Raw genomic sequence first — 25,786 nt, 5'->3', positions numbered from 1 at the left:
CACAGCCCTTCAGCCCCTTCCCAGGGAAATCATGGACTTCTAGAATGATTTTTAAGTGAAAGAGAGAAGTATACAGAGAATCCAGAAAAGAACTAGAACCATCTGGCACCTCTTTCTGATGACTCTGGGCATGTGCCCCTACCCTTAACAGCTTTGGGTATCTAGTTTTTGATAAAAGAAACAAGAACTGATGAAAAGTGTTTTAAGAGACTTATATATTGTAGTATATATTAATAACAGAGAATGTGAGAAATGTCCATAGAAATAAATCACATTATGGAAGAATTCATAAGGGTGCAATAGCAAAGTGTGACTGCTGTTAGAGACCTCTTCTCTTTGGAGGAGCTTCTGGCAGTGCACAGGCTGTTTCTGGGGGGTGGTCCTCACTTTGTTCCTTCAGTGTCACTCTGCCAGGTTATCGAGAACCAGGGTTGGAAGGGACATTTGAAGCTCACCTGGTCCAACCCTTGAAGTGAGTAGGAACATCTTCAGCTAGATCAGGTTGCTCAGCCACGTCCAATCAGGACATGAATATTTCCAGGGATGGGGCATCCACCATCTCTTTGGACAAACTGTCCCTTTGTCCCACCACCCTTAATGGGCATCTCTGTCAAGGCAAGGGAAAGACAGCAGGGAAGGAAAAAAGGGTCTAGCTTCACTTTCTGCTTTGTTTGCACATCTCTCTGGGAAAAAAATACAAGATAAGCCCTTTCCCTCCTACATCAGCTTCACTCCGCTTCTCTCCTAATTATTTAATTTTTACATCCTTTGCAACCCTTCTTCAATCTTTGTCCTATCTTCAAGCTCTTTGTTGCTCAACTGATCCCTTCACTTACAAGGTCAGATTCCCATTCAGTCCATCTCAGATCCCATCCCAGTTCCTTTTGGAAAACAGGAATACATTAACTCCCCACCAGTTTGTCCCCAGCTGTCCTGAACAGCACCTGTGCACCCAAGGACACAGTGGTGTCCTTGAAGCTGATGAGCAATACCCACGTGGGCTGTGATCACTCATCTCCCTAGGTGGGAAGGGTGCTGGAAGATGAGGGGGGTCACAGACAGCACAAAGAGAACTGCAAGCACTAGGGGATAATTTTTGGGCACAGCTGGTCTCTCTGCCTTTTTCTTCTCTGCCCTCCGTCAGGAGCAGGACGCAGGCACATTGGTGAAACAGCTTTGGCACAGACTGTTCAAGCAGGTGAGATGGTGTCTGCACCCCAGCCCCATGAGATAGGTGCAGGGGTGAAGGGCACAGCTTTCTTTGGATGCCCAGCAGCCTGGGGATGCTGGGATGGCTCGCTCAGGAGGAAGGTGGGTGGCCCAGCACAGCTTGTTGAAGGTGACACAAATTTACCTTCCACAGAAGATCCATGTCAGCAGGACCACTGAAGTCGTAGATTACCCCGGGGTGTGCAAATCTACCAGGTCAGATATTAAAATATGACTGTCCTCTTGTTTTCAGCAGGCACAGAGCCCCTGCTCCCTTCTCACCACTCCTTGTCCTTGGAGTTTATGCTCTGCCCTGCCCAGGATCACAAGCCCTCGAGGCAGCACCTTGGGACCAGCCTCTGCTTTTCACAGCCTGTCCCTGCCAATGGAGGAATCATGGAGCAAAAGGTATGGCTGCATCTGGCCCCTTAATCCTCTAGGATGAGGGATGATGGTAAAAGTAGCCAGTGCAAATCAGAACTTTTGCAAGGAGATGCCAGGTGGGGGGAAATCCAAGCTACTGCACTGCATGGTAGAGCTGTGACTCTCCACCAATGAAAACTGGGAAAACATTTAAGCTTCTGCCAGTTGCTAAGCCATGAAAACTGCCCAGATACAATTAAAAAAAGAAAAAGGTGCTGGTCTCTGTGGTCTTGCCCACAGCTACTCTTCATCCCAAAGGATTTTGTTTGTGCCAAGGAGAAACACAGGAATGAATCACTGACAGCAATGCCTCGAGGGAATTGCATAAAACACCAATATTTGGATATATACAGTTAAACACTCTCACTGACATATGCAGGAATGTGTTTGATGCATTTACCATCTCTCATGTTTGGCAGTCTCTATGAATCTATATAATGAGAGCTTTTAATCAATGAATACTCTGTAACAATTATGATTTCCTCCACAGCTCAAGCACAATATAAAAAGTGTTTAAAGGAAAGGAGAAAAATTGCAATGAGAATGAAAAAAATAAGAAGTATTTTTTCAGTGCAGACCAGTGGTCCATCTAGCCAAATTTTCAGTTTCTGTCCATTTCTAAACTATGATGCACCAAGACAGTGTCTTCCACAACACAGATGGAAGATGCCTTTGGGAGTCTCAGAGTATTGTTGATTTTCCAGCTCTTCAAAAAAAAAAAAAGACATGAAATGAGCTGCTTAGTAGGAGGAGGAAGAATGGAACTGTTTAATTTTTAAAATAGATAAATCCTTCTCCTAAATGCAGTGATTTGAATTGTATTAACAACAAAAAGTAAGCAAATTAATGAATTAAAGCTATCCTTGTACCCCAGTGAAATTCAATGGTTTTGCTGTCTCAAGAGGGTCATGGATTTCTCCAAATGGACTAAACAGGACAAAATTCAACCAAAATTATTTATATCTCTGAGAATATTTAATCTTAAGATTTCTTGAGGTCCGTGGAGATATAAGTTAAACAAGATCCTAATTGCTAAATTTAAAAAATCAGTAGAATATACCAAAAATATAGAAAGGTTTCTTTCTTGTCTTCTTTTCCTATCAGCAAAAGCAAAAGACATAAAACTGCTTGAAAAACTTCATCCCATACTCCACAAACCCAAGCTAAAGAGGTTTGGGTGAATGAGAATGGGATCCAGTGACTGTCCCTGAGAGGAGATTCTAAAGAGAAGACACAGATTTTCACTGACATATTTATGGGCCTTCTTGCTTTGTGAGCACCCCACTGTGTGCCTCTTCTAATTGCTTTCCCTACACCACTTGAAGTCCAATACACAGAAGAAATAGGAAGGAAACCTGCCAGAAAGTGAAAGGGATTGGATTTGCCTGGTTTTATTACTTAATTCAAAGGAAATGTTTAAAAACAAACAGCAGAGAATAAAAAGTGAGCAGTAAAACAGATCCACAGGAATCATTTAAGCTCTTATAATCTGAAGTTTCAATAATGACACAGAAAAGGGTACTTTTTTCTTTTTAAATTATGTTTTATGTTGGCAAACATCTCTTTAATTTTATCTGTCTCTGCTCATCCTCCAGGGACCAGCAGCCAAAGTACTGAAACACTGCAAAAGTGTTCTATCAAAGGCAGGAAGAAAAGAAGTAACTGAGAATCAGACAGAGCCAAGTGTGATGTGGCAAGATTTTGAGGCTAGAATGGTTTTGAGGTTAATTTACAGGTAGCTGGAATAGCTAAGCCCAGCCTTTGAATACAAGATGCTGCTGTGCTCTTATCCGAGTCCTAGCAGGGACTTCTACTCTCACAATGCTCAGTAAGATATAACAAGGCACTGCACAAAGCAGATACAGTTGAGGACACTTAACACTTCTAGTTGAAAATTCCTCTTTTCTAAGAGATAATTAATCAGTTTTCTCTCTTTTTTTATTATTCTCAAATTTGGCATTGTGAAGCAATTTCTCTACCATGAAGCATCCCTCCCTTCTCTCCAGCACACACTGGTTTTTAATGAGTTTGGCCATTTGTTAGCTGGGGAGAGCCAAAAAAATGTCGTTTCAGATGTTTTCCTTTTTTATTCTTTTTTCCTTTTTTTCATGGTGCTGGACGAGGATGTGGGAAGGGGAAGTGGGAATGAGGCATTTAAGTAGGCCTGTGTTTATGCATTAAAATCTAACTAAAACTGGGGTTCTGCTGACTCCCACCCAGGGTACTTTTGAATTCAGTACATTCATAGGGATTTTTGACACCCACACTTGAACATCAGCAGGTAGCTTTTATATTTGAAAATTCTGTCTCAAGATCACCTTGTAATGTGTCCCCTTCGTGGTAAAATCTTGTGTTCTTAGTAGCCCATAGAGCTGAAGGTGTTGTCATGTGTGATCCTCTAACAGGTCTTCTTTAATTCTTATCTCAGTTAAAAAAGAAAAGCCCATGGCATCATGTGGAATTGTTCAAAAACATGTAGGTGTGGTGTCTGGGGACATGGTTTAGTGGTGGACTTGGCAGTGTTGGGTTAATTTTTGGACCTGATGTTCTTTCCAACCAAAATGATTCTATGATTCTCCTCTTTGGGCTCCCCATTGCCTCCCATCACTGCAGAGCTCTTGCACTGAAAGTTCACTGACTCTGTGGGGGTTGGATTTCTGTATTTTCTCAGTCACACTCTGTGGGAGAGGGTGTCTTGCACTGTCTCAGGGCACATTGCAGTGATATACAGGTGTTACACTACAGCATGAGACAAGCAGGAAACTTTACATCACCCCAAACCCTTCACCTAGAGATTGCAGGGGGTGCCATTGAACAAGGTCTGCATGCCTGGAAAATTATCACAATGCAGCCTCTGTGTTGTGGAGGACTGGGAGGACACAAACCAAGCCCGGCAGATGCTGATGTCCTGGTTCAGCCCATAATCACTGGTTAGCAGTGAGGTTCTGGCAGGGCCCAGGGCCCTGCTGTGCAAGGTGCTGTGCAATCACATAACTGGAGAAGCTGCCCATGCTCCGTAGATCTTCCCATTCTGGTGCTGGACTTTCTTTAGTCGCTGTATTTCTCAGTGTGAACTGGTTAAGCTGCCAAAGGAGAGCTCCCTTTCCTCTCTATCCTAAGCTTGCATCTCCTCCGTGCCAAGCTTGGGAGCAGCTGCTTATGTAGTGTGTTGTGAAATGGATTGAGAAATAATCCAGGTTTATGCAAACTGAACAGGAGGGGGAAAAGAACAACAACAAAAAAAGGAAAAACAAAGATTTAATCCCCTCATCCCCTCCTTGTTGCCATATGGCATATATGTCACAGTTTCTTTAATTTTCTCTGCTCAGACCCCCCAGTCTGGTGGTGATATCAGCTGTGCCACACCTGAACAGCTCCATCCTAAAGGTGGCTGTATTTCACAGCTGAGTATTTGCCCTTACTCTGGGTACACAGTCCCTGTTATCTTCAAGGACAGTTTCTAATTTGGATCTGTCTCTTCAGCCAGAACAAAGCTCAAAATATGAGAAGCCACAATTGAGGCTCTGAGGTCCTGAGTCCAGCTGCTTAACCAAGGTGTCAGGTTGGAAATGCCAGGACTACTGTGAAAATGTCAGGACTACTTCACTATCTGCTACAGGAAAAAAAGAAACCAGAGCACCTCTGGAGGGCAATTTTTATCTTAAATGGACTGAATCTCATTCTTAGGGAATTTTAGTTCTTCTAAAGCCTACAATGCCCCAAAGCCTTTTTTATGTACCTTCATAAAATGCTTAAAGTTAGGTTATGCGTGTTCCTAGATATATACATTAATGTAGTGCTGCTGTTAAGAGTGAGCTCAAGAAGATACAAAGTAAGATGGATATTTAATTACTGTGTATAGGCACTTCTGGAGAAATGCAGAAATTCTCTGTAAATAATATTAGTATTAACAACCATCTTTTCAACTCATTTCAGATGTTTCTTTGCAATACATCAAAGCCTTTCTGCCCAAATGTGCATTTTACAATTACTGTAATGCAATAGGTGTTAAAAAACAAAAAAGGTTTTTCAAAATCACCTGCTGTGCAAACTGATTTTTCAGTTTTATATTAGTATATGGTCTATTTGGAAAGGCTTTGGTTCTAGCAGAACAGGAAGGATTGGACTTTTAATTCTAAAACAAAAAATGTTGCAGATGGTGGGACCTTGTGTTATGTAGCCTCCTTTGGATTTCAAGCAAATATTTAGGGAAAAATTCTGATAGAAGAAGCCAAAGAGTAATCAGATGGTAAAGCACTTCCAGATGATGGAATTTCAGCATTTGTCTTCTGAACACTCTGCAAAATCTCTGTCTCCCTGCTGCAATAAACTGCCAATATCTGGCAATCTATTTTGGATGAGGATGGCATTTAATTCCAGTTCCTTCAGTGGGAGCTAATTCCTTATTCAGATTAATGTATTTTAGTTCTTTTGCAACTGTCTAATAATAATTTCCAAAAAGAGTTTTTCAAAGCCCTGTCAGAGATTTGGAGTGAGAAAAAGTTGCAATGGACTTGAGAAGGAGCCTAGATTTTCCCTGTGAAATTATTCTGGGAGTTTTTTTCTGATGCCAGTGAAAACACAGATTATTCCCTAAGATTTTTGGAAAAGCTTCATCTGACATGAGCCTTTTCTGTAAAGATCTCTAGATTTAGCATATCCTCATGCTAACAGAAATTTCACGGGATTTTCTTTTTTTTTGGGTGATTTGAAATAAAAGTATAGTGGCATTCATCTCGCCTAATTTTAACCGTCTGAAAGGTTAATGCATAATATGAATATTATTTATCTGGTCCATGATGTCTCTGAATGGTGAGTTTCTCCTGTCCTAATGTAGGTGTTTAAAAAAAAATGAAATTAATTACTCCTGGAGGTTCAAGCTTCTATTCTCTAGTTGCACATTGGGCTCACTTTAGATTAGATGCTGAATAGAAAAGGGCTCATATTAGAGAAAACAGATGTGTTGCAATCTGCATAAGCACCCACAAATTTCTCCACCACAGACACTCATTGGAAGGGTCACAGCCTGAATCTGAAGACCAGACCAGGTCCCATCCACTGCAGCAAAAGCCCTGATGTTTTGGACACAAAAAGGAGAAGAAACAGCCTGACTCCACAATTCTTTTCACAAACATCACCAGCCATTTCCTAGACAATTGGTCTGCAACCAGGCTCAAGTTGGACAAGAAATAGTAGGATATGATCTAGCTAAATATTTCATAACTGTCCTGTTCAACTAAGTTTTAGGACTGTCTGCTACCATAATTTTTCCCTGGCACAACCAGAATACAATTAAGAAATGACAAAATTCAACGGGGACAAAACAGAGCCAATTTGTGACATTAGGGGTATAAGGAATTTCAAATTTGAAGTGCTGGGGAACAATCAAACGATGCACATGGCAAAAAGACTTTTACAAATCATCCAAAACCGAATCAAATCACCCATCAAAAATCCACAGTCAGCACAAAACTCCAGAAGAGGACGTGTTTCATTCCAGAACAACAACAAAAGGAACAAAGAGAAGCAACATTCCATCAAGGCTTCCCTGACAATCTAACACACCCTGTCCTCTGCAGCCTCCAAAGCACTGTTGAAGCTCTGCACAGGGAGCTCTGTGTGTCCTGCTGAGCTTGATCTGCAAGAAGCTGGAGGAGGAAGGAGAACATCGAGTACTGGAATGTCTGTACTTGCAAAGCAGTGTCAGAGTCAGCGGTAAAAGTAAGTGCTCTTTCTCCGGGGGCTGCACAACTCCAGCTTCAACATCAGCTTTGTCTTTGACCTTGGCCATATAATTTAAGTGCTGCACCTTCACTTTGAGATTGGCAGAACTCAGCTAACAGAAATCAGTTCCAAGGGAGGACCCTACATTGCCCTTTGGGCACCAGAATGCAAACAAAGCTCTTCAGAAAATGGCATTATTTTCTGCTCAACTTCCTAACTGCTCTGGATCTGTCTGTGTAAATTCTGTGACTCAGCTGCTGCTGACATGTCCTCCTTGCTTAATATTATCTGTGAACTTCACTCTTGTGCAATTCAATTCTGTTTCCTGATAATTAATAGAGATGTTAGATGAGACCAGACCTAACACAAATTCTCCAGATACCCTGCAAGATTCCTTCCATAAACTTGTTACATTATCATTTATCATGATTCCTCATTTACAATCTTTCAGCCAGTTTCCAACCCACATGACTGATTTCCCATCCAAGCCAATCTGGATTAATTTCTCTATTAGGGTTTCCTCATAATCCTGCAGGGCCGGGGAATGGGTTAGACTGACCTTATAAACCTTTTATGTGTTTGACCTCTTGATGTTACGTGGAAGAGGCTCATAAAACTCCAACAGCTCTTTGCATTTCTCCAGCAGCACCACAGCCCTCCTTTATGACGGGAAAAATCAATGTAAAGGAGAAGTCACAGCAGAATATGAATTCTTGAATACATAGCCCTGCACCAAAATCACCATTCCACACCTCAAACTGCTCCTTTACTAAACAACATCTGGAATGTTATCCTTTGTGTCCACTATATCCTCATTGAAGAGGCTGTGGGAAAAGCCCATTCAAATGGTTTAAGTGTGAACCTGAGTATTTTGAGCTTCATCCTGGGCTATTCTCTATTCTGGTTATCTTTTTTTTTAGCTTTTTTTTCCTCTAAAGGAAATTTTAAAAACCACCCCATTCTGCCTTATTTTTCTTTGTTATTTTTACTACTTTAAAATGTAATTGGTTTTTCCACAACAAAAGTATCAGAATAGTTCCTAAAGGAGCTTGTTTCAAATCTGTTAAGTAGTGACAAATGATCTGTTTTAACTTGCCTTTTGAGGTGAATGTTGTGATGAAAAAACCATGGATCATATGCAATTACAGCATTCGGCATTTATATAAGACAAATTTCCCTTCAAGGATGTCCTCTTTCTCCCTCTTCCAAAATCTGATAATTGAGGCAAGAAGATGGTAAAAGTTGTAAAGATATAGGCTTTATTCTTTTAGGAGTTAAAAAAAAAGCCACTCTTTTCTTTAAAATTGAATTCCCAAAACCAAAAATGAAATGCTTTATGAGAGCAGGGGAGCTCTTAAGCTTGTCAAGCTTGTGAAATTTATTTTAGGGTATATACCTAAAGCCTAATGCTTGTGCTAATCTTGAAGCCTGGGGAAAGAAAAGAGTGGAGAGACATTGGTAAATCTTCAGAAATGTTCACATTTCTCTGCTGGTGTCCCAAATTTCTATGCCATTTACAATGACAGATCTGTTGTGCACCAACTGGGTGACCAGTGTTTTCTACATGCAGTTGGGAAATCAGTTCTGGACAGGAAAATTAAAGTTAGTTAGCAAAGAAACATCACTGTTAGAATATTTGTTACCACACAGTCCAGCCAATCCTGAAGAGAAGTGGGTTTGTCATTTGGATGCAAGTCTGCATCTGTTTTGGGGGGTGTTTGCTTATCTGTGAATAAAACCTCACTCAAAGAGTCGAGAACATGAATAAACTGAACTGTGATTTTTAGGGGAAAAATGCACATGAATATTTCCATGTTGCACGTACTTGGCACTGAAGTTGTTAATGTATTTGTTTAATGTATTAAAATCTGCACTAAGAAATCATCCTGGAGAATGGTTGGGAAAAAGGTGATTTATATTTAAGTCATAGATTCTGTCAAAGAGATGGAATTGCATAATGAAATACTGCTATCAACATCTTTCTTCTTAATGAACCACACAATTTTTTACAAATTAACTGGATTGGAAACCTGGACGCCAGGATCACTTGTCCCATCGACACAGTGCCTTGGTCTTCAGTGTACAACGACATTAATAAGAGCCAGAGCACGCTCCTGGTGGGTAAATTCATGTGCAGGGGCACTGAGCTGTGTCCTCAGCCAGCTGGGTGAGTTTATTTTGCTGCGATTTTCCGTTCCTAAAGTTTGAACATGGGAAAAATTTCCTCTTAAAGTGGCTTTGGTGTTTTTTCCTCTATTTTCTAATCTAAAGTATAATGTGAGAGAAAAATATTTTTGGAATAATTTTGAAAAACTACCTTGAACGACACATTTTAATACAAAAAAAGGGAACATTTTGTTAGGAGCGTGTCAAAATGAAACTGTGGGAACGTGCCCTTATTCTTCCATCCTTCGAAATGAAATTAAGGGCAGGGTGGACATTGTTACAAAAATGCTTATGGTTTCAAAAGTACTGTAACTTCAGATAGAAAAAGATGCAGCTGAAGATTTTTGGGCCAGCCAGGTCGTCCATGATTTAGTCCAGGTAATTCAGCATTTAGAACAGAAGCAGCAAAACCCTGAATCGTAGCACCCTTTAAGGAAGCTGTTTTTGTTGTGCAAAAATGCACCATGCATGTAGTAAAAATAGCACCTGCCCATCAGGCTGACAACACTTGTGTAACAGTGGTGGAGACAATTACACAAAGTGTAAGAGAAACAAGACCCTGTCTTACAGGAGGGCAGCTTTTCTGTCTTGTTTCAAACTTGGGCACGATGTTTGGGTGCCCCAGAGCCGGCCCTGTAGGTGATATTTATCCTTACAAGCTGTGAGAGGATGCATGTCTGGTGTTTGGGCTTTCCTGTGGAAGTATTTAATGGGGTCTCCCAGGTATCCAACATTAGCACAAGGAAATAACTGTGGCAGACTGGAGATTGATCTTTAATCCCCCTTGCACACCTTGCTTACACTGCATTGCTCTAGGAGTCTCAGTGGTGTGTGCTGCCTTCAAAGGTGTGGGGCGGGAAGGCAGGACTGCCCTTTACCTTCTCAGATGCCCCCTGCACAGACAAGCAGGCTTTAGAGCTTGTGTAATTTTTAAAGAATTGTTCTGCAAGACACCAAAATATTTGCCATCATACATACTCAGGAAATATTACACACATGTAGTGCCAACTAATTTTTTAGCTATAGACCATTATCAGACCAAAACTTTCTGCAAATCAGCTGGCTAGTGACATGCCAGTCTCTCAACCCATGATCACCCAGCAGTTTGCTGGCAAGAGTGGACTGGAGGAGGGGGTGTTTGGTGGCAAAACATAAAACTGGGGAGAAAAGCTGATCTGGCCAACACATAGCTGTGAAGGCTGTCTGGTATCTTGCAGAGCTGCTGCTGGGCATGCAGAAATGCTGCTGTGTAGGAACTGCCTACCAATGTATGAGTGGTGCTAAGGAGAAGAAAAAATCTTCAGCAAAATTTCATACCAGAGCTGCCACCAAAAATATAATTGCCAGTTTTCCATTGAGCTGATTCCACAGTAAATCTTTTTAGATGGAAATCTTCCCGCTGTCACCAGTTTACCCTTGCTAGTGTCATCAGAGATCTCCAGCACTTCACCTTAAGCTCCTGCCCTCAAGTGGCCTGACCAGTGTAAAAGTGAGGTCAATTCACACCCTGAGTCCAGGGCTAGGGCAATGACATGTGCCACTGCATGTGATCATCTCTGCAATGCTCAGGAGCTCTCTCCCTTTGTAGGATGCTTCACAGCCTCACTTCCAAGAACTTTCTTTACTGCCTGTTCCCCACATGAGCATCCTGCCCCTTGGTAGGCAGGAAAACAGAGAACAGGAGAAATACAGTGAGAAAAAGAGGTATAAAAGACTTTATAGCTTGCTTCTTCTGCCTCTCATGGTCTTCCCCTCTCCTTTCCATCACACACAGTATCTGTTTTCCTACATTGTTGAAGACTTTTTTACAGCTCAAGTCCCAGCCACGTCTCATTGTTTGCAGTATGAAGGGGCAGTGGATGTGGGGCCCGCATAAATTAAAAGCCTTCAACACAAATGCAAGATCACGGTTTCCCCAGCTCAATTCACTTCTCTTGGAATACCAGTCAGTGGTTTTTTGGCTGTGATTTCTGTAATAACTACTGCATAGAGGTCTCTTATCTCAATGTCTGAAGAGGTTTAATATGGGTTTTGCTCTTAGATTACTGTTTTCCAAACACCTACCCCAGCCCTACCTACATCACAATTTGCCAACTAAGATATGCATGTAAATGCATACCCACATATGCATAAAGGATGCTAAATAATTTAAGAACTTCTTTTTGGCCATATTTATCAATCTAATTTTGTCCTTACAAGGTTCCTCTTACTTCTACCATAGAATAAGGATCTCCTCTCCTCTCCTCTCCTCTCCTCTCCTCTCCTCTCCTCTCCTCTCCTCTCCTCTCCTCTCCTCTCCTCTCCTCTCCTCTCCTCTCCTCTCCTCTCCTCTCCTCTCCTCTCCTCTCCTCTCCTCTCCTCTCCTCTCCTCTCCTCTCCTCTCCTCTCCTCTCCTCTCCTCTCCTCTCCTCTCCTCTCCTCTCCTCTCCTCTCCTCTCCTCTCCTCTCCTCTCCTCTCCTCTCCTCTCCTCTCCATAAAAATATCTTTCTCTGGGAATATGTCACATCTTCTTTACTAATGCTAATCAATTTTACTCTCCTGCCTTGCTAGGTGGTGCCTGAATCTGTTTTAATTCTTGTTACAGATACCAAGAATACCCATCTGTTGTAAATCTGAAGACAGAAGTTCAGAGCCCTCCAAGAGCTCACACAGCCAGTACAGGAAGGGGCTGCAAAGACCTTTTGGGAAAACATAGGAATGACTGTTATTAGTCAGTGTAGAAACACTGACAAACTTTAACAAAGTATTTAGTAAAGGAAATAAATGTGTTTTTATGTCCACAGAGGACTATCTTTTTAGAAAAATGGCAAAGTTCTACTGGGCTTTCTTCCTTCGGCAAGCAGATGACATGCATCCCAGATCCACAGGGATGAGCCATTATTACTGGCAGAAGTGGGTTGTAATTGCATCTTGCTCTTCTCTCCTTCTAAACAACCTTCCAATTGCTTCTTTATTATTATTCACATCAAGGCCTCGCACTGCACAAAAGGCCATGTCCCCCTGCAAGTGCTGACAAAAGTGAAAGTGGAATAACTGGGAGGGGAAGGCACAAAGCAGACAACCAAGGTCATCCAAAAGGTCAATGGAGAATATTTTCTTTGCAGTCCTCTATATGGCCAGAGGTCTCAGCTGCTGGATGGGAAGGAATGAGCCCCACACACAAGGAACTTGCTCTCTCCACCCCCGGTCAGCTGAAGGGGGAATGTCCCTCAGAGGCTGACGAGGAATGTAAGTTCTGAACTGAGGAATGGCAATTCAAAAAGACCACCCCAACACTCAGTCTTGCTTTGCTAGGTCTCTGCTGCCTTTCTGCTGTTTGTTTGCATTGGAATAGCTTATCCTGGTACATGTTAACCCAGTTTCATGGTCTTGGTGCAGTCAAGACTCATAATCTGGCCTTGCTTTTACAGAAGAGAGTTTTCTTAATGCTTGGTCTATCAGAGCCAAGGAAGAGACCTTTCCTAATGTACTAAGCAAAGAAAGGAGTGAAGAATTCTCCTAAAAATGCAAGGAAACACGTAATTTCTTGCCCAGACTGAGCAGACAGCCTGCCTGCTCACATCCTCAAAAGCTAATATCTGCAGAGACATCTCCCAGCAGAGGCACAGCTCCACCAGCCCATCCAGGCAAGGAGGGTCAGGAGCCCTCCCCAGTCCTGCTGGGCAGTAGGGAAACACAGTTGGAAGAGTAAAAGTGTCTTTTTTTCCCCAAAATTAGTTTCCCAATCTGTGAGCCAGAAGATGCTCCTAGGCTTCAAACATTTCCCACTTGCTTTCATGCTACTGAGCAGCTATTCTGAGCTCAGCCTGCCCCATCCTGTCTTTATCTGTGAGGCTGAGATGAAAACTATCTGCAGCCTCCAGCCTCCCTCTTCTGATCTTCTCCCTGCACATGTTTTATTATTTTGCTTTGACTTGGTACCTTTTTCCAGCCACAGAGCACTTCACAAAATCCTGAGCCACATGCTTGGGTTGGGACAGGGGGTATCACAAAAGGGTGCAGAGCCACACTGCCTTTAAGGAAGAATCTGCTCATTGGAGTTAAGGCAATCTTACACTCTATCTGATTTTACTGAAGGGATAATCAGTGTGTGGATACTAATGGTGCATAGGTGGCTACTCTGATGTAGGTGGGTTCTGGTTTCTTAACTTCTCAGTCCCATGGAGGTGTCCCCCTCCGGGACATCTAAGGAAGGCTTACTCTTAGAGCAGTCAGAAAAACTCCACAAATGCAAATGGAGCAATGATTTTAAACTACAGCTGTTAATGTGAGAAAAATTGAGAATCTGGCCAGTAACAAAACTTCAATTAGAGGTTTCATGATGTTAAGTGAATGCAAGCAACGCTTCAGCTTAAGCAAGAGCAGATTCAATATCCAGCTGATGTGTTTATCACAAATGTGGTAATAGAGATTTCTGGTTTATTGGCTGCTATTTTGCCTAGTGTTCATAAATGACTGGTACTTAATTAATTGAAGGCAGTATTACTGGAACCAATCTGCTGACAAAGGTTCCTTTAAACCAGCAGTTGTCATATTTATTTTGATTTCAGACATGCAAATTCTCAGTTATTATCTGTTTTCAGACAAACTAGCAAATAAACATGAAAAGAAACAAAGAAACAGTAAAGATGAAATACCTAAAACAACGTTTTTATGCTTTTTTATTTCTCTTCCATATAAAGGCTGTGTTCAGAAATAACTTTCATTATTTTTGTTCGGGTTTTTTTTTGTGGTTTTTTTTCTGGAATACGGCAGCAAATTTTCTGTGATTATAGGCGAATCAGGGTCAAAAAGCAATCTCTTCCCTCATGGTACACAAGAAGTAATCCTCACGTAATCAATAATTTTGTTTGTACCACCAAATAAATTGTGCCTGAGATCCCATTCTGGCCCTGAAGGCAGGGGCACAATGTGCTCACTTCTGAGAACATCACACACCATTACTGGCAGGATGGAGCAGATTTACCAACCCAGAGTGGACTCTTTCCCATGCTGTCTCCCAAGTCGTGCCCAGTCACTGTTCCGGAAGTCTCAGGTGACCAAAACAATGCTGATATTTGCTAAAACTTGAGATTTAACAGTTTGGCTACTGATGGTGATTGCTCAGTGTAGGTTTGCCCAGTCTGTGCAAGTTAGGGCACAGTCCAGAGCCCAAGCACGGGAACATAATTTGTATGTCCTGAACTGAGGAAAGCATGAGCACTGTTTCTCCAGGAAGTATCTCAAAAGTCTTTATCAAGACTTCATATATCCAGCTTTGTTTTCCTGCTCTGCCACAGTCTATCTGCATGACCTTGGCAAGTCACTCCCTGGCTGGGCTGCAGACTGCAGTGAACAGGCTACAGTGTCCCCAAAGCAATGCTAGCTGGCATTTTCCTTCAACCTGGTTCACCTGCACTTGCCTACAATGACCCCTGAGTAGCCAGAGTGGATTTTAAGCCCATCTCAGGCATTTGAAACCACTCTGTAGTCTGTGCTCTGAATGTGAGTGCTGTGTCTCTGCTCTTTCTCTGGTGGCTGGAGAGACCAAGTTCCTGACTTATGGAGGGATAGTGAAAGTAGAAGTATTTAAGGCTGGAAGTTTTTCCTACACTACAGCAAGTAATGATTTAACAATTATCCTTCACATCCAGATTTCCTCAGGAAAAGCTAAGCAGTTTCATCAGATTTTGCAGCCCGATAGCAGCTGCTTCAAAACTGGAGCAGTTTGCTGAAACCTGCTTGAGTGGTTCCCACAAAGTTCCTGTGGGAAATCTGCCAAGAACTCACCCCCTGTCAGCCTTCAGCCGGTCTCACCTGAGAAGTTTGAACTGATTTGGCCTCCATCAGGAGATGAGAAGAGAGACAAAGGGAGAGCTTCTCACAAGGCTTGAGGGAAACACAAGACGTTTTTGCAGCTCCCAGATGGAGTAGAACAGCTCAACACTGTCATTGTGGTTCCCAGACCAGCACAGTGTGACATTTGACCTATGTCAGCTATAAACTAAACACATATAGGGCACCTTCATGGTTTGTAAATCCCCATATTGTTTTTAGAAGAATTTTGTTCAATTTGAGGTCATTATTAAAAGAACAAAACAGGTCAAAACCTACCAGTATTAACCAAGCAGCATGACCTTTGGGAAAGTGAGGCAACCTAGAAGATCCTGGTGGGTCCTAATGGTGCAGGAAAGTTTAGCTGAGAGGAATTCCAAGGGCATGGACCAGTGAATGCAATGAACACTGGCCCACGCTGAATAAGATCAGGCAGATTTGGCCTCTTGTTTGCAGTCCCCTGTGGTTTAACTACAACTTTTCGTTATTGTCACAACTCAAGTATGAAGAAATAAAAAACCTCACAGATACAGCCACAGGAGTTGTTTCCTTTCACTGAACATCCAAAAACTCACCTACCCAAGTGGGTGCAGCATCCGAGATGTTTCTGGTTAAACACAATGAGACACCTCAAAACAAGAAATACAGTCCTGAGTTTCCACAGCCTCTGTTCAGAGGTGCAAAGAGAGGGAGGGCAGTAAGCTGCCTGAGAGCCAGGATTAAACTAAAATTTTGCCCATAGTTTGAAGGAGATCACGAGATGTTGCCTACAGCTTCCTAACCCTTGGTAGACGGGACGACAGAGATGACAAACTAGTGAATTAATTTATACAAACCAGTAATTTAAACCCAGCAGCTGGAGCCAAAGGGACCAGAGAAGGTCAATCTCTGCAGACACACCATTGCTGAATATCAGCCCAGGTTCAGGGCTGACCACAGCTCCATAATAGAGTCCTTACCATATAAGAAGGAAAACCGTGGCAAAGTGTATTTCTCTTTCTCAGTAAAAGCAGAAACTGTCCCTAACCACAGAAATGGGTAGTAATTGCTGGCTTTTCTCTGAAATGCAGTCCCAGGCTTTGGAAGCTTTACCTTCTTTCACTGGGAAGAGGGCAGAGAGCTCCCTGCTCTGTCCAGCCTTTAACTGAGTTACTTAAGGGCGTTTATTCTCTCACCCAGAAGATGAAGCACAACAATTCCTTGGGGGATTGAAGGTACTGGGATGGTGTTTGGCAGTGCTCAGAGTTAGACTTCTGTGCTTTCAGAAAACCTTTCTCTCTATGTGAGTTATCTGGCAATCCAATAAGTAGCTAATCCAGACCACATTATCTTTTCCTTTGCTTTTATCTTTAAAAAAATGAGGCGCTGTAGGCAATCTTCTAATGAAAAAAAAACACATTGCAAGTGACCACATCCTAGCTTTGATAAGATCAGTTAAAGTTTGTCTAGAGAAGAAAATTAACCTGGACTGAGAGAGTGGGGTGACTATTTCTGTATGAAGCTGGTTTATAACACTGTTAGTCTAATTTATCAGTATTCTCCACTGAAGTACCTTAATTTTAATTCTAAAAATAAGCAAATTGTAAAGGATACATTTTAATTCTGCAATAGCGGGATTGTCTTTGCAGTACACTAGAAGATAAAATTTGTTCGGGGATATTTAATCCAGAATAACTTGTTTTTCTGAGCACTCTTTGCACTCAGGACTTTCCAGCAGTAGCAAGGACACCTTTTCATTTCCACACACTCAACTCAGGCAGTCACAACTCTGTACAAAGCAATTACTGTAACATCTACAGCCACAGGACCAAATCCAAGCTGTTCCACCTGGCACTTTTACTGAAGAAAAAGGACAATCAAATAAAATCAATCTATGTCTCTGCTTCAGATTTCGGAACAGGGACTGACTTTATGGGATCTTTTTCTGGTAAATGTGCAGTAAAAGACAAATTACAACTTCAGGATCTTAGTGGTGGTACTTGCAAGAGCATGTCCCTTTACCCCCAAGGAACTCTTTGAAAAAGGGGGAGAGATAACCCCAGAGATCTCTGGTTTACAAGAAGGAGCATATCCTCTCCCCTATGACCTGAACCATGAGTAAATAGTGTCCTAGGGAGTTTATTGCACTCTGTTAAATAAATCCTGCCTCTGGTGCAATGCCCAGGGGAGCATGCAGATATACTGTAATCCACAAAAACTTCTTTCATGAGATACCTACAAACTTTGTACCTTATTTACTCACAGCAGGTTAGTCCTGGTGAGCGGAATTGCTCCAGATGGGAGGGAAAACAGATGGGTGCTTGTGTGCCAGGGAAATAGTCCTGAGATACTTTGTGCCAAATTGTTTGTTCTTTTAATTGGGAAGATTGAAACTTCTTTCACCTTTTACCTTGTTTCAACTTTGGGTGGGATCCACCCCAAAACTCCAGCCCATCCATCAGCGACAGAGTTAATAATTTTTACACTGAGAGAAAAAAAAAAAAAAAATCCACTTCCCTTCACCTTCTTTGCATGCAGGTAAAGAAGGCAGGACACCTGAAATTGCTTCTGGCCCAAACCTCCTGCTGCTCCTACAGCACTGGCAGGGAGACACAGGACCTCATTGTGCCTTTGAGGAAGCTTTTCCTGGCCACATTAAAGACAAATTATCCCACCACAGCAGTGAGGCTGGAAAAGGTGATAGTGCAAACCAGCTCTCAACCCCCCACCGACCTCCTGTCCCTTTCCCCCCACCCTGAAGGTATTGAACCTTCAAGGCATTCCAAGGTCTCCTGGTGCCCAGGCGCTTCTCCGCTCCCTTCTTCTGCTCCGGCAGCGTCCGGTCCCCCACCCTCCCTCCTCACCCAGAACAAAAGCAAGGCACCGGATTCAGCTGCTTCTCGAGGAAAGCCCAGATCACACACATTCCGATAGAGAGAGAGATAGATATGATTATATTTCTCTTTGCTGTTTAGGACAAGAAATGAAGTGCTGCCTCTTTAATTGGCAAAAGCATGCAGTAAGAGCATACCTTTAATTTAGTGTTGGGATAGCTCACTTGCACCCTGGCTGTTGTCTTATTGGAGAGGGCAGCCTGCCTCAGATCCTCTAGCACTGAAATAATATCATCCAGCACGCATTTCTTATCCTGATTTCTCAACACACACAGATGGGAAAAAGTATAATTATAGCCTTTGTAGTTCACCTTCATTTCCAGCACGGCTCGGTGGATCTGCAGGATCACATCAGCCTGATGCAAAATATTGCCTCCGGGTTTGGAGAGGAGAATCACCCTGCCATACCTCCCCGGGGTGTGCAAGTCCGAATACAGCTGGCTTTTGGATTGATCGAGGGAGAAAAGGCTGCTGGCTAAGCTCCTCTCGATCTTGGCCAGGCTGTGGCTGGGGGCTACCAGGCTCTCCAGGTCAGTGTCAGGCTGGAAGCGGTTGAGCAGGCTGAAGCCGAAGATGATGGTCAGGACTGCGGGCACAGTGAGGAAAAACACCGGATGCCTGCTCACGAATAAGCCCAGCTTGTAGAAAAACGACTGGAGCCCTCTGTGTATCACCTGCCGCAGCATCCTCCACCAGATCCAGCCTGCAGATGCTCCTGGCCGTCTTAGAAAGCACATGTGACATGTGTAGCTCCTTACCCCTTCCTGCCAGTTTCCCTTTCTCTCTCCCTCTCTCTCTACTACTCCTTTAAAAGACTGCAGCAAGTTGCAGCAAGACAGCCAAATATTGATCAATGAGGTGTGTGTGTGCGTGCGGGTGTGTGTGTGTGTGCCGGAGATGGAAAGGACCGGGCAGGGGAGGGAGGAGTGGGGGGGGGCGGGGGGGGGGGGGGTCCTTGCCTTTTTTTCCCTCTTTCTCTCCTTTTTTTTTCCTCTCGCTCTCCTCCCTCCCCCCAAGCCAGGCAGCATCGCCGCCCCCCTTCCCGTCCCTCCCCTCCCGCCCGGTGCCCCCCTTTCTCCGGCGAGGCTCGGGCGTTGCACCGGGAGCGCTGCCGGCTCCGCAGTGCCCGCTCCGCTCCGCGCCCCGCGCAGCCCCGCACGGCCCCTCTGCCCCGGGAGGTGCGGGCAGCGCTGCCGCCTTCCCCTCCGCCCCTTCTCTCTCTCTCACACACACACACACACACACGCGGAATTCGCCGGGGCAGGAGGATGATGCTGCATTTTAACATCCCCCGACCCCTCCGTGCCCCTCCCTCCCTCCCCCTCCCCATTCCCCGCCAGTTGCCGGAGGAGGGAGAGCTCGGCCCGGAGACTTGGCGATCCGCTTTCCCATAGCAGCAGCAGCAGCAGCAGCCCCGCTCCGCTCCGCTCTCGTCCCGCGGTCCCAGGGCTGCAGCATCCCTGGCCGCACTCCTCTCTCCATCCCCGGTCCCGCGGCTGCTGCATCCCTGCCCGCGCTCCGCTCTCATCCCGCTCTCATCCCGCTCCCATCCCGCTCCCATCCCGCTGTCCCGCCGCATTCCCCCGCCGCGCTCCGCTCCCGGGCTCCGTCCCACCGCATCCCCCCGCACTCGGCTCTGCCCCATCCGAGCTGTGGCTCCGGGGAGCGGGGGCACACGGTACACACTGCTCCCGGCAAAGCTCCCAGCACAAATCTCCCCTTTCCCCCATTTGCTGCACGGGGTAGCCCAGAGGGAGCTGCCCCCGTGCTCCTGTGAGGACGAGGATGACCCCGGGAACTGCTGGACACAAGGGGAGGAAGGGGAGAAGAGCCGCTCCTTTCTTCTGCCCCACACCTTGGCACATCTCCCTCAGCCAGCTGCTCTCTCAGCAGTGACCCAAGAGAGGTAGGACACAGCTCCTGACACCCTCCAGCTGAAGAAGAGGTTTTCCAAGCAAAGACACCAGCAGACCATTACATAAGAGGAGGAAAATTCTGCAGCTCCTTCGGACCAAAGGAGAGCAGCAGAGAAATACATTTGCAGCAGGCGAGCTGCCCACCAACTCTCCAGACACAAAGCTCTGCTCCTCCGGGAGCCAAAGGCAGGACTGCCCGGGACAGCAGGTCCAGCCCCAGCAGAGCTGACAGCCCCGTGCAGGAAAGGCAGGAGGAAAGGCAGGAGGAAAGGCAGGCTGGCTTTGCAGGAGCTTTGTACTTAACTTGTAATTCTAAATCACAGAAGCGGAATTAAAAAGCAAAATTCGAAAAATGCAGCTCTCTGCTTGCTGTCTCCCCTTTTATCAAATTTCTGCTATGTTTTACTGAGTTTTGTCAAGCAGAAATTATTTATTTTGAGATGGGACCAAGGACACTGTAAAGTCTGAGAGAACAAGGCTCTTCCATAAAAAACCCCTGCAGAAACAAGAGGGTGAGTGGAAACTGGTGAGTTCAAAAATGCAAGTTAGGAGCCTCTGTCTGATTCAGTACTAGACAAACTGCCTGCTACACTCAGCTTTAAGTATTTATCAGTGTTTAGGAGAAGAAACAGCACATTCAACAATCCCCTTCATGCTGACACCCCTTCTACACATGCTTCTACTGCTACAAGCAGTTGGACTTGATGACCTTTGAGGTAATTTCCAACTTAATCATCCTATGACTCCATGACTCTGTGCGGATTAACAGGACTGGTGGAGAAGGAGCCAAACTGAGATGGCTTTGGAGGGTTTGTGTTAGGTTGCAGAGGCACTGATTCAGACTTGGAGCCTGAAGGCTTTCAGAAGTGTGGAAACAAACACATTGGTAAAACTGGCTTAATTTTTAAGTATTTGACTGGGTGCTGCAAGCACATCATGGGTTTCAAATTCAGGCTGTTTTTACTTAGTGGCCTAGACATAGCTGATCTGCAAATGCAGATTGGAGTTCTTACAGGCAACAAGAAGAGGTCTAAGGTGGGAAGTTTGCAGAAAAGACCCTGTCAGCCATCTATCTGCACATCTTAAGGTACTGCCTTCCTCAATAACACCCAAAAATGCTACGCTCCATTGGTATACATATTACAGCTCTTTGTCTATTTTATGATGTACTTATGCCAATGGTTGAGTGCTCCCAGAGAATAAAGTCTAAATGCAAAGAGTTTATCGAGCCTTTGTACTTACACACAGAAGTGAGACCTTGAGTGGAAAGCCAGAGCCTGATTCCTAATTTTTACACGTGCAGGCTTCTAACAGCCCTTGACAAAGTACTGTGACCATGTCCAAGCAGTGGGTGGCAGAGATACCTGGGTGCTGTGGGATACCTGGAGCCTTTGGATCCTTAGCACTTACTGCTCCTGCGACTGAGATGGTGTTGGGAGCTGGTCTGACAGGGAGAAACCTGGAATCAGTTCTCTTGGTTGCTGTGGCCTTGCCCAGTGGGTCCTTCACAGAGCTGAAGAGCTCAGGAGCTTGGTCAGATCATAAAATGACAGAATGGTTTGGGTTCTAAAGGACCTTAAAAACATTCAGTTCCAACCCCTTGGCATGGGCAGGGACACCTTCCCCTAGCCCAGGTTGCTCAAAGTCCCATCCAACCTGGCCTTGAACACTTCCAGGGATGGGGATCCCACAACGTCTCTGAACAACTTGATCCAGTGACTCATCACCCTCATCGTAAATAATTCCTTCTTAATATCTAATCTAAATCTAATATTTAACCGAAATCGACACTTTTTTTTTTTTAACTTAAAGCCATTCCCCATTGACCTGTTAGGTTGCAGACAGTAATTGAGATGATTCATTACAGCCAGTGACCACAGGAACAGTTCAGGAACAGAGCACATATTGGCTGGACCACCCTGGGCAGGCATGTCCCTCTAGTGCCTGAATAAGATAGGGCAAAGAATGATTTTTTCCTGCAACTTCTGGAGGTCTTGGACCACAGCAGGACAACCCCAGGACAAGAAGTGCCAGGATGCTGCAGTGGAGTATTCCAACACAGCATGGCTGAAACACGGATTGGACAAAGAGAGGGCAAAGAAAGCTGGACAGTGAAAGGTGTGACCAATACCTGCAGCTTCCTTCCTGAGCAGGAGAATAAAGAATAGTGCCCAAAGGCACTGCCAGCTGCTCTGCCTGTCCCTGGGAGTACACAGCAACAACGTGTAATCCGGCATTAGTGCCGGTAAAACTGGCTTAATTTTTAGATACTTGAATGGGTGCTGCAAGCACATTGTGCCTTTCAAATTTGGGCTGGTTTTGTGTAGTGGCCCAGATACTGCTGATCTGAAGGTGTCTGCAAGTGTTACCCCGCAGGTAACGTGGATGATAAAGTGAGCAGTGCATTACATTGGTCATCCCAAATGGCAAAATCCATGGAGGATCTAAAAAGTCAGTTTGAAGTACGTCTCAGAAGCAAGCAGGGCATCAGCACCTTTTCTGAGAACTGTGCTGGGATATGCTGATATTTATATCCTCCCTGGTGTCATCCAATGAATCCTCTTTAAAGTGGAATAACAGACATATCAGGGATGTTAGCTGGGGGAGCTGAGTGATGGTTCAGAGAGCCGAGCTCAGAGAAATAGCAAACCACAGAGAGAAACTAAAAACACTCCAAAATATTTGAGACGATTCAGCTTGGAAAAAGTGCAGATCTGTCTGAGGAAAATAATTGAAGTTGCCTATTCCAAGAAAGGAAACAACTTTGGAAAAAAATGATTCAGCACAAACAAAATAATGGGATTACAGCACAAGGCAAAGTAGACATGGTTTTGGAAAAGGCTTTGGAAAAGAGCAGAAAGTCAAAGCAAACCAAATTTACTTGCAGGGTAACCTAAAGCAAGGAGGACTGGAACAATCTCTGTGATTCTCTGATGAGGCTGCACTGGTGGGCTGTGTTCAGCTCAAAGAGCTACTGTGACACAATTTAGTTTAAATAAAAATTATCAGCAGGCTTGAGGGATCGTCATAGGTGCACTGATTAGGTACTGAGAAAGGTATATTGGGTGCCCAGGAGTCAGATTGCCATACGGAAATTAAAAAAAAAGTAAAGGCACAAACGGTCCTATTGACATAGTGATTTTAAGTTGTTATAGTTTAATAGCTGGGTGGATATAGTAAAAATTAATGGTATAAAAATATTAAATAGTGAAAAAATAATGCAGAGGGATAATTCAGAATAGCAACAGAGGCTGTGTACATTAGAGCAAGTAAAACAAACTTCAGACCAACTAACAGTTCATGTTCATACACTTTTATGATTTTCTACCTCAAACTGGGAAAGAAAAACTCCAATGTGCTATAGAGTTTAGTTTTAGAAATGTGAATCATAAGAAAAAATCCCTTAGGAATTCTTGTTTCAATTTTGAACTTCATTGAACAGCAGGGCCAGCACTGTACAGGGAGAGCAGGGATGGGAAGGAGGAGACAGAAGAGGTTTGTTTGTCCTATTGGAGGATGAGAGCAGTGGAGAAAGGATGTAAGAACTGGGGTGACCCTTCAGAGAAAAAAAAATACAAAGTAAAAGCTGTGGTTACTGTGGTTGAATTGGCTGTTTTATTTCTGTACTATGTGGTGGTCTTGAACATAATTGAGAAAACCCTTCCAATTGAAGAAGGGGAGGGAATGAAACACTGAGATGCCTTTTAGGGAGAATGTCAGACCCTGCAGGACCAGAAACCTGCAACCAATGGCGCTGAAGATTTTATACAGAAACACCTGACACTGTTGAAAAGTCTGGACAGCCAGGCTGTCAGAAGAGGCACAGGAGGCTGTAGTCGTAATAGAAAAAAAAGATAAAGAGCCTTTGAATCTCTGGTATGGGAGGAAACAAGTATTGGATTATATTGATAGTATAGTATTGGTATATTTTCAAATATTCAGCTTTATTGTGAAAGTTTGCTCCCCTAGTTGGGTTTTATTTCCTTAAGTAGCTGCAGAGCTGTTGGGGAAGTTGCAAAAATATTGCTCACATAAGTAAAGAATGCCAAGCCAGAGTTTTCAAAGGGTTAATATTTGTTGGATAAACTTGGCCAATTCTTTCACATACGAAAAGCAGATTTTGAAAAATATTGAGTGTAAACACAGTGCTTTATTATACATTGAGAGTGTTGTTTTGTCTCTGCTGCAACAAGTTTAGTTTTGAAATGAAAAACTTGTCAATCCAGCTTTTGGGAGCATGTTTTAAGTAATTTTTCCCCCTGATTAATTCTGAAAATCTTATTAAACTTGAGAGTTTTTAACCAAAATTTAGAAGCTTTCTTGGAAATTTATTAGAAAGCCATAGACAGGTTTTCTCCTGTTTAGGTTTGTTTTTGGTTGCAAATTTATCCTTGCCATTTTCTAAGCTTTTACAGCTAATTCACACTGTAACTTGATAAAAGCTGCCAGAAAAGAACTGCAAGATCTGTAACAACTAAGAGCATCATAAAATGCATAATGTTAATGTTATTATATTTCTTGAAAGGACTGAAAAATTAAAATGCTTCAAGAACACAGCTTGCAAAGATAGCTGGGAGCATCAGGCAGTTAAGTAATATGTTCTGTGTGGGTGGGGAGGTTAAGTCGTGGTTTTGTTTTCTTTTGTTAGAGAGAAAATATTGATTCATCTGGAGAAAATGGAAATGACTGAGGAAGCTACCTCATATGAGTGAAAAAATCAAACAAATGTGTTCCCACATGTGTTCCTTATCACTTCTGCAACAATTAAACCCCATCTTTTCAGCTCTTGCTGCTGTGCTTCCTACTATCATAAAAAGCAAACAATGAATATTCATTTCTTCTATCACCATATGAATTGATTCTCATGTCTCTGCCTATTTGGAAAAGTACTTTGAAAACCAAGGTGTCTGCTACAACCCATCCCTAGATGTGGCACTGTCAATAATACCTGCTCCCCATGTCCTCTGTGAGGGCTTTCCACAGACCCACATCTGTGCTGGGAGTTTTCAAACTGGCTGAGGAAAGGACTGCACTGCATTTTTAATGCTGCAGTTCAGGAGGAAAGCGGAAATTCTCTCAAAGCACAGGAATCCCAGTAAGAAAGATGGTATTAATTCTTAGTCTGACAACATCTTGGATGCTTGCCTTGTGCTATTTCACCTCCTTATGGCGGATGGAGGGCAGTGCTGTCCTTTAGCCCAGATCAGAGGGTGATGCTACACAGAAGTGTTATTTCTGTTTACAACGGTGGGTTCAGGAAAGGCAATACTGTAGATCTTGTAGAAGAGACCACCTTCATAAAACATCCTCCTAAGAGGTTTCTTGCTTCTTTATTGCAGCTGCCTCTGCTAATTCTGTCCCCTTAGCCTGCTGTTTTGGAGGTGGCCTGAGATGGCCTTTGCTGAGAATCCTGGAGGGCAGGGATGAGTGTGGTGAGAGAAGCTGCTACAGAAACCGAAAAGGAGGAGCAAAGAGCAGCCAGATCCTGGACTTTACTCCTTGAGACTGACATGAAATCAAGAGATATATAATAACTCTCCCAGTGATATTGTTGGCTGTTAAACATCATGAGGGCATGATGGTTTCAATAAGAGGTAAAAAGGAATATGAAAACTAATTAATTTATTACCTAAGAAAGGAAGCTGAAGATAGAGTACTTT

The 25,786-nt window shown here is 43.6% G+C and overlaps 1 protein-coding gene across 2 annotated transcripts in view; it reads right to left on the bottom strand.

Moving 5' to 3' along the window:
- The window catches only part of PTCHD4 (patched domain containing 4), an 85,368-nt gene extending 66,233 nt beyond the window's left edge, over positions 1 to 19,135 (bottom strand). The window contains exon 1 of one of the 2 annotated variants that reach the window (XM_014872900.2): positions 18,348 to 19,135. In XM_014872900.2, coding sequence (XP_014728386.2) covers positions 18,348 to 18,947 — 600 coding nt within the window. In that variant the 5' untranslated portion in view covers positions 18,948 to 19,135. The remainder of the gene's footprint in view (positions 1 to 18,347) is intronic. The other variant, XM_088162492.1, reaches the window with a different exon arrangement.
- Between the last annotated feature and the right edge of the window lie 6,651 nt (positions 19,136 to 25,786).

The sequence above is a fragment of the Sturnus vulgaris genome, chromosome 3, assembly GCF_052056855.1.
Source record: "Sturnus vulgaris isolate bStuVul1 chromosome 3, bStuVul1.hap1, whole genome shotgun sequence".
NCBI classification, from domain to species: domain Eukaryota; kingdom Metazoa; phylum Chordata; class Aves; order Passeriformes; family Sturnidae; genus Sturnus; species Sturnus vulgaris.
The sequence above is the reverse complement of the archived record's forward strand: the minus strand, read 5'-3'. Positions and strand labels throughout refer to the sequence as shown.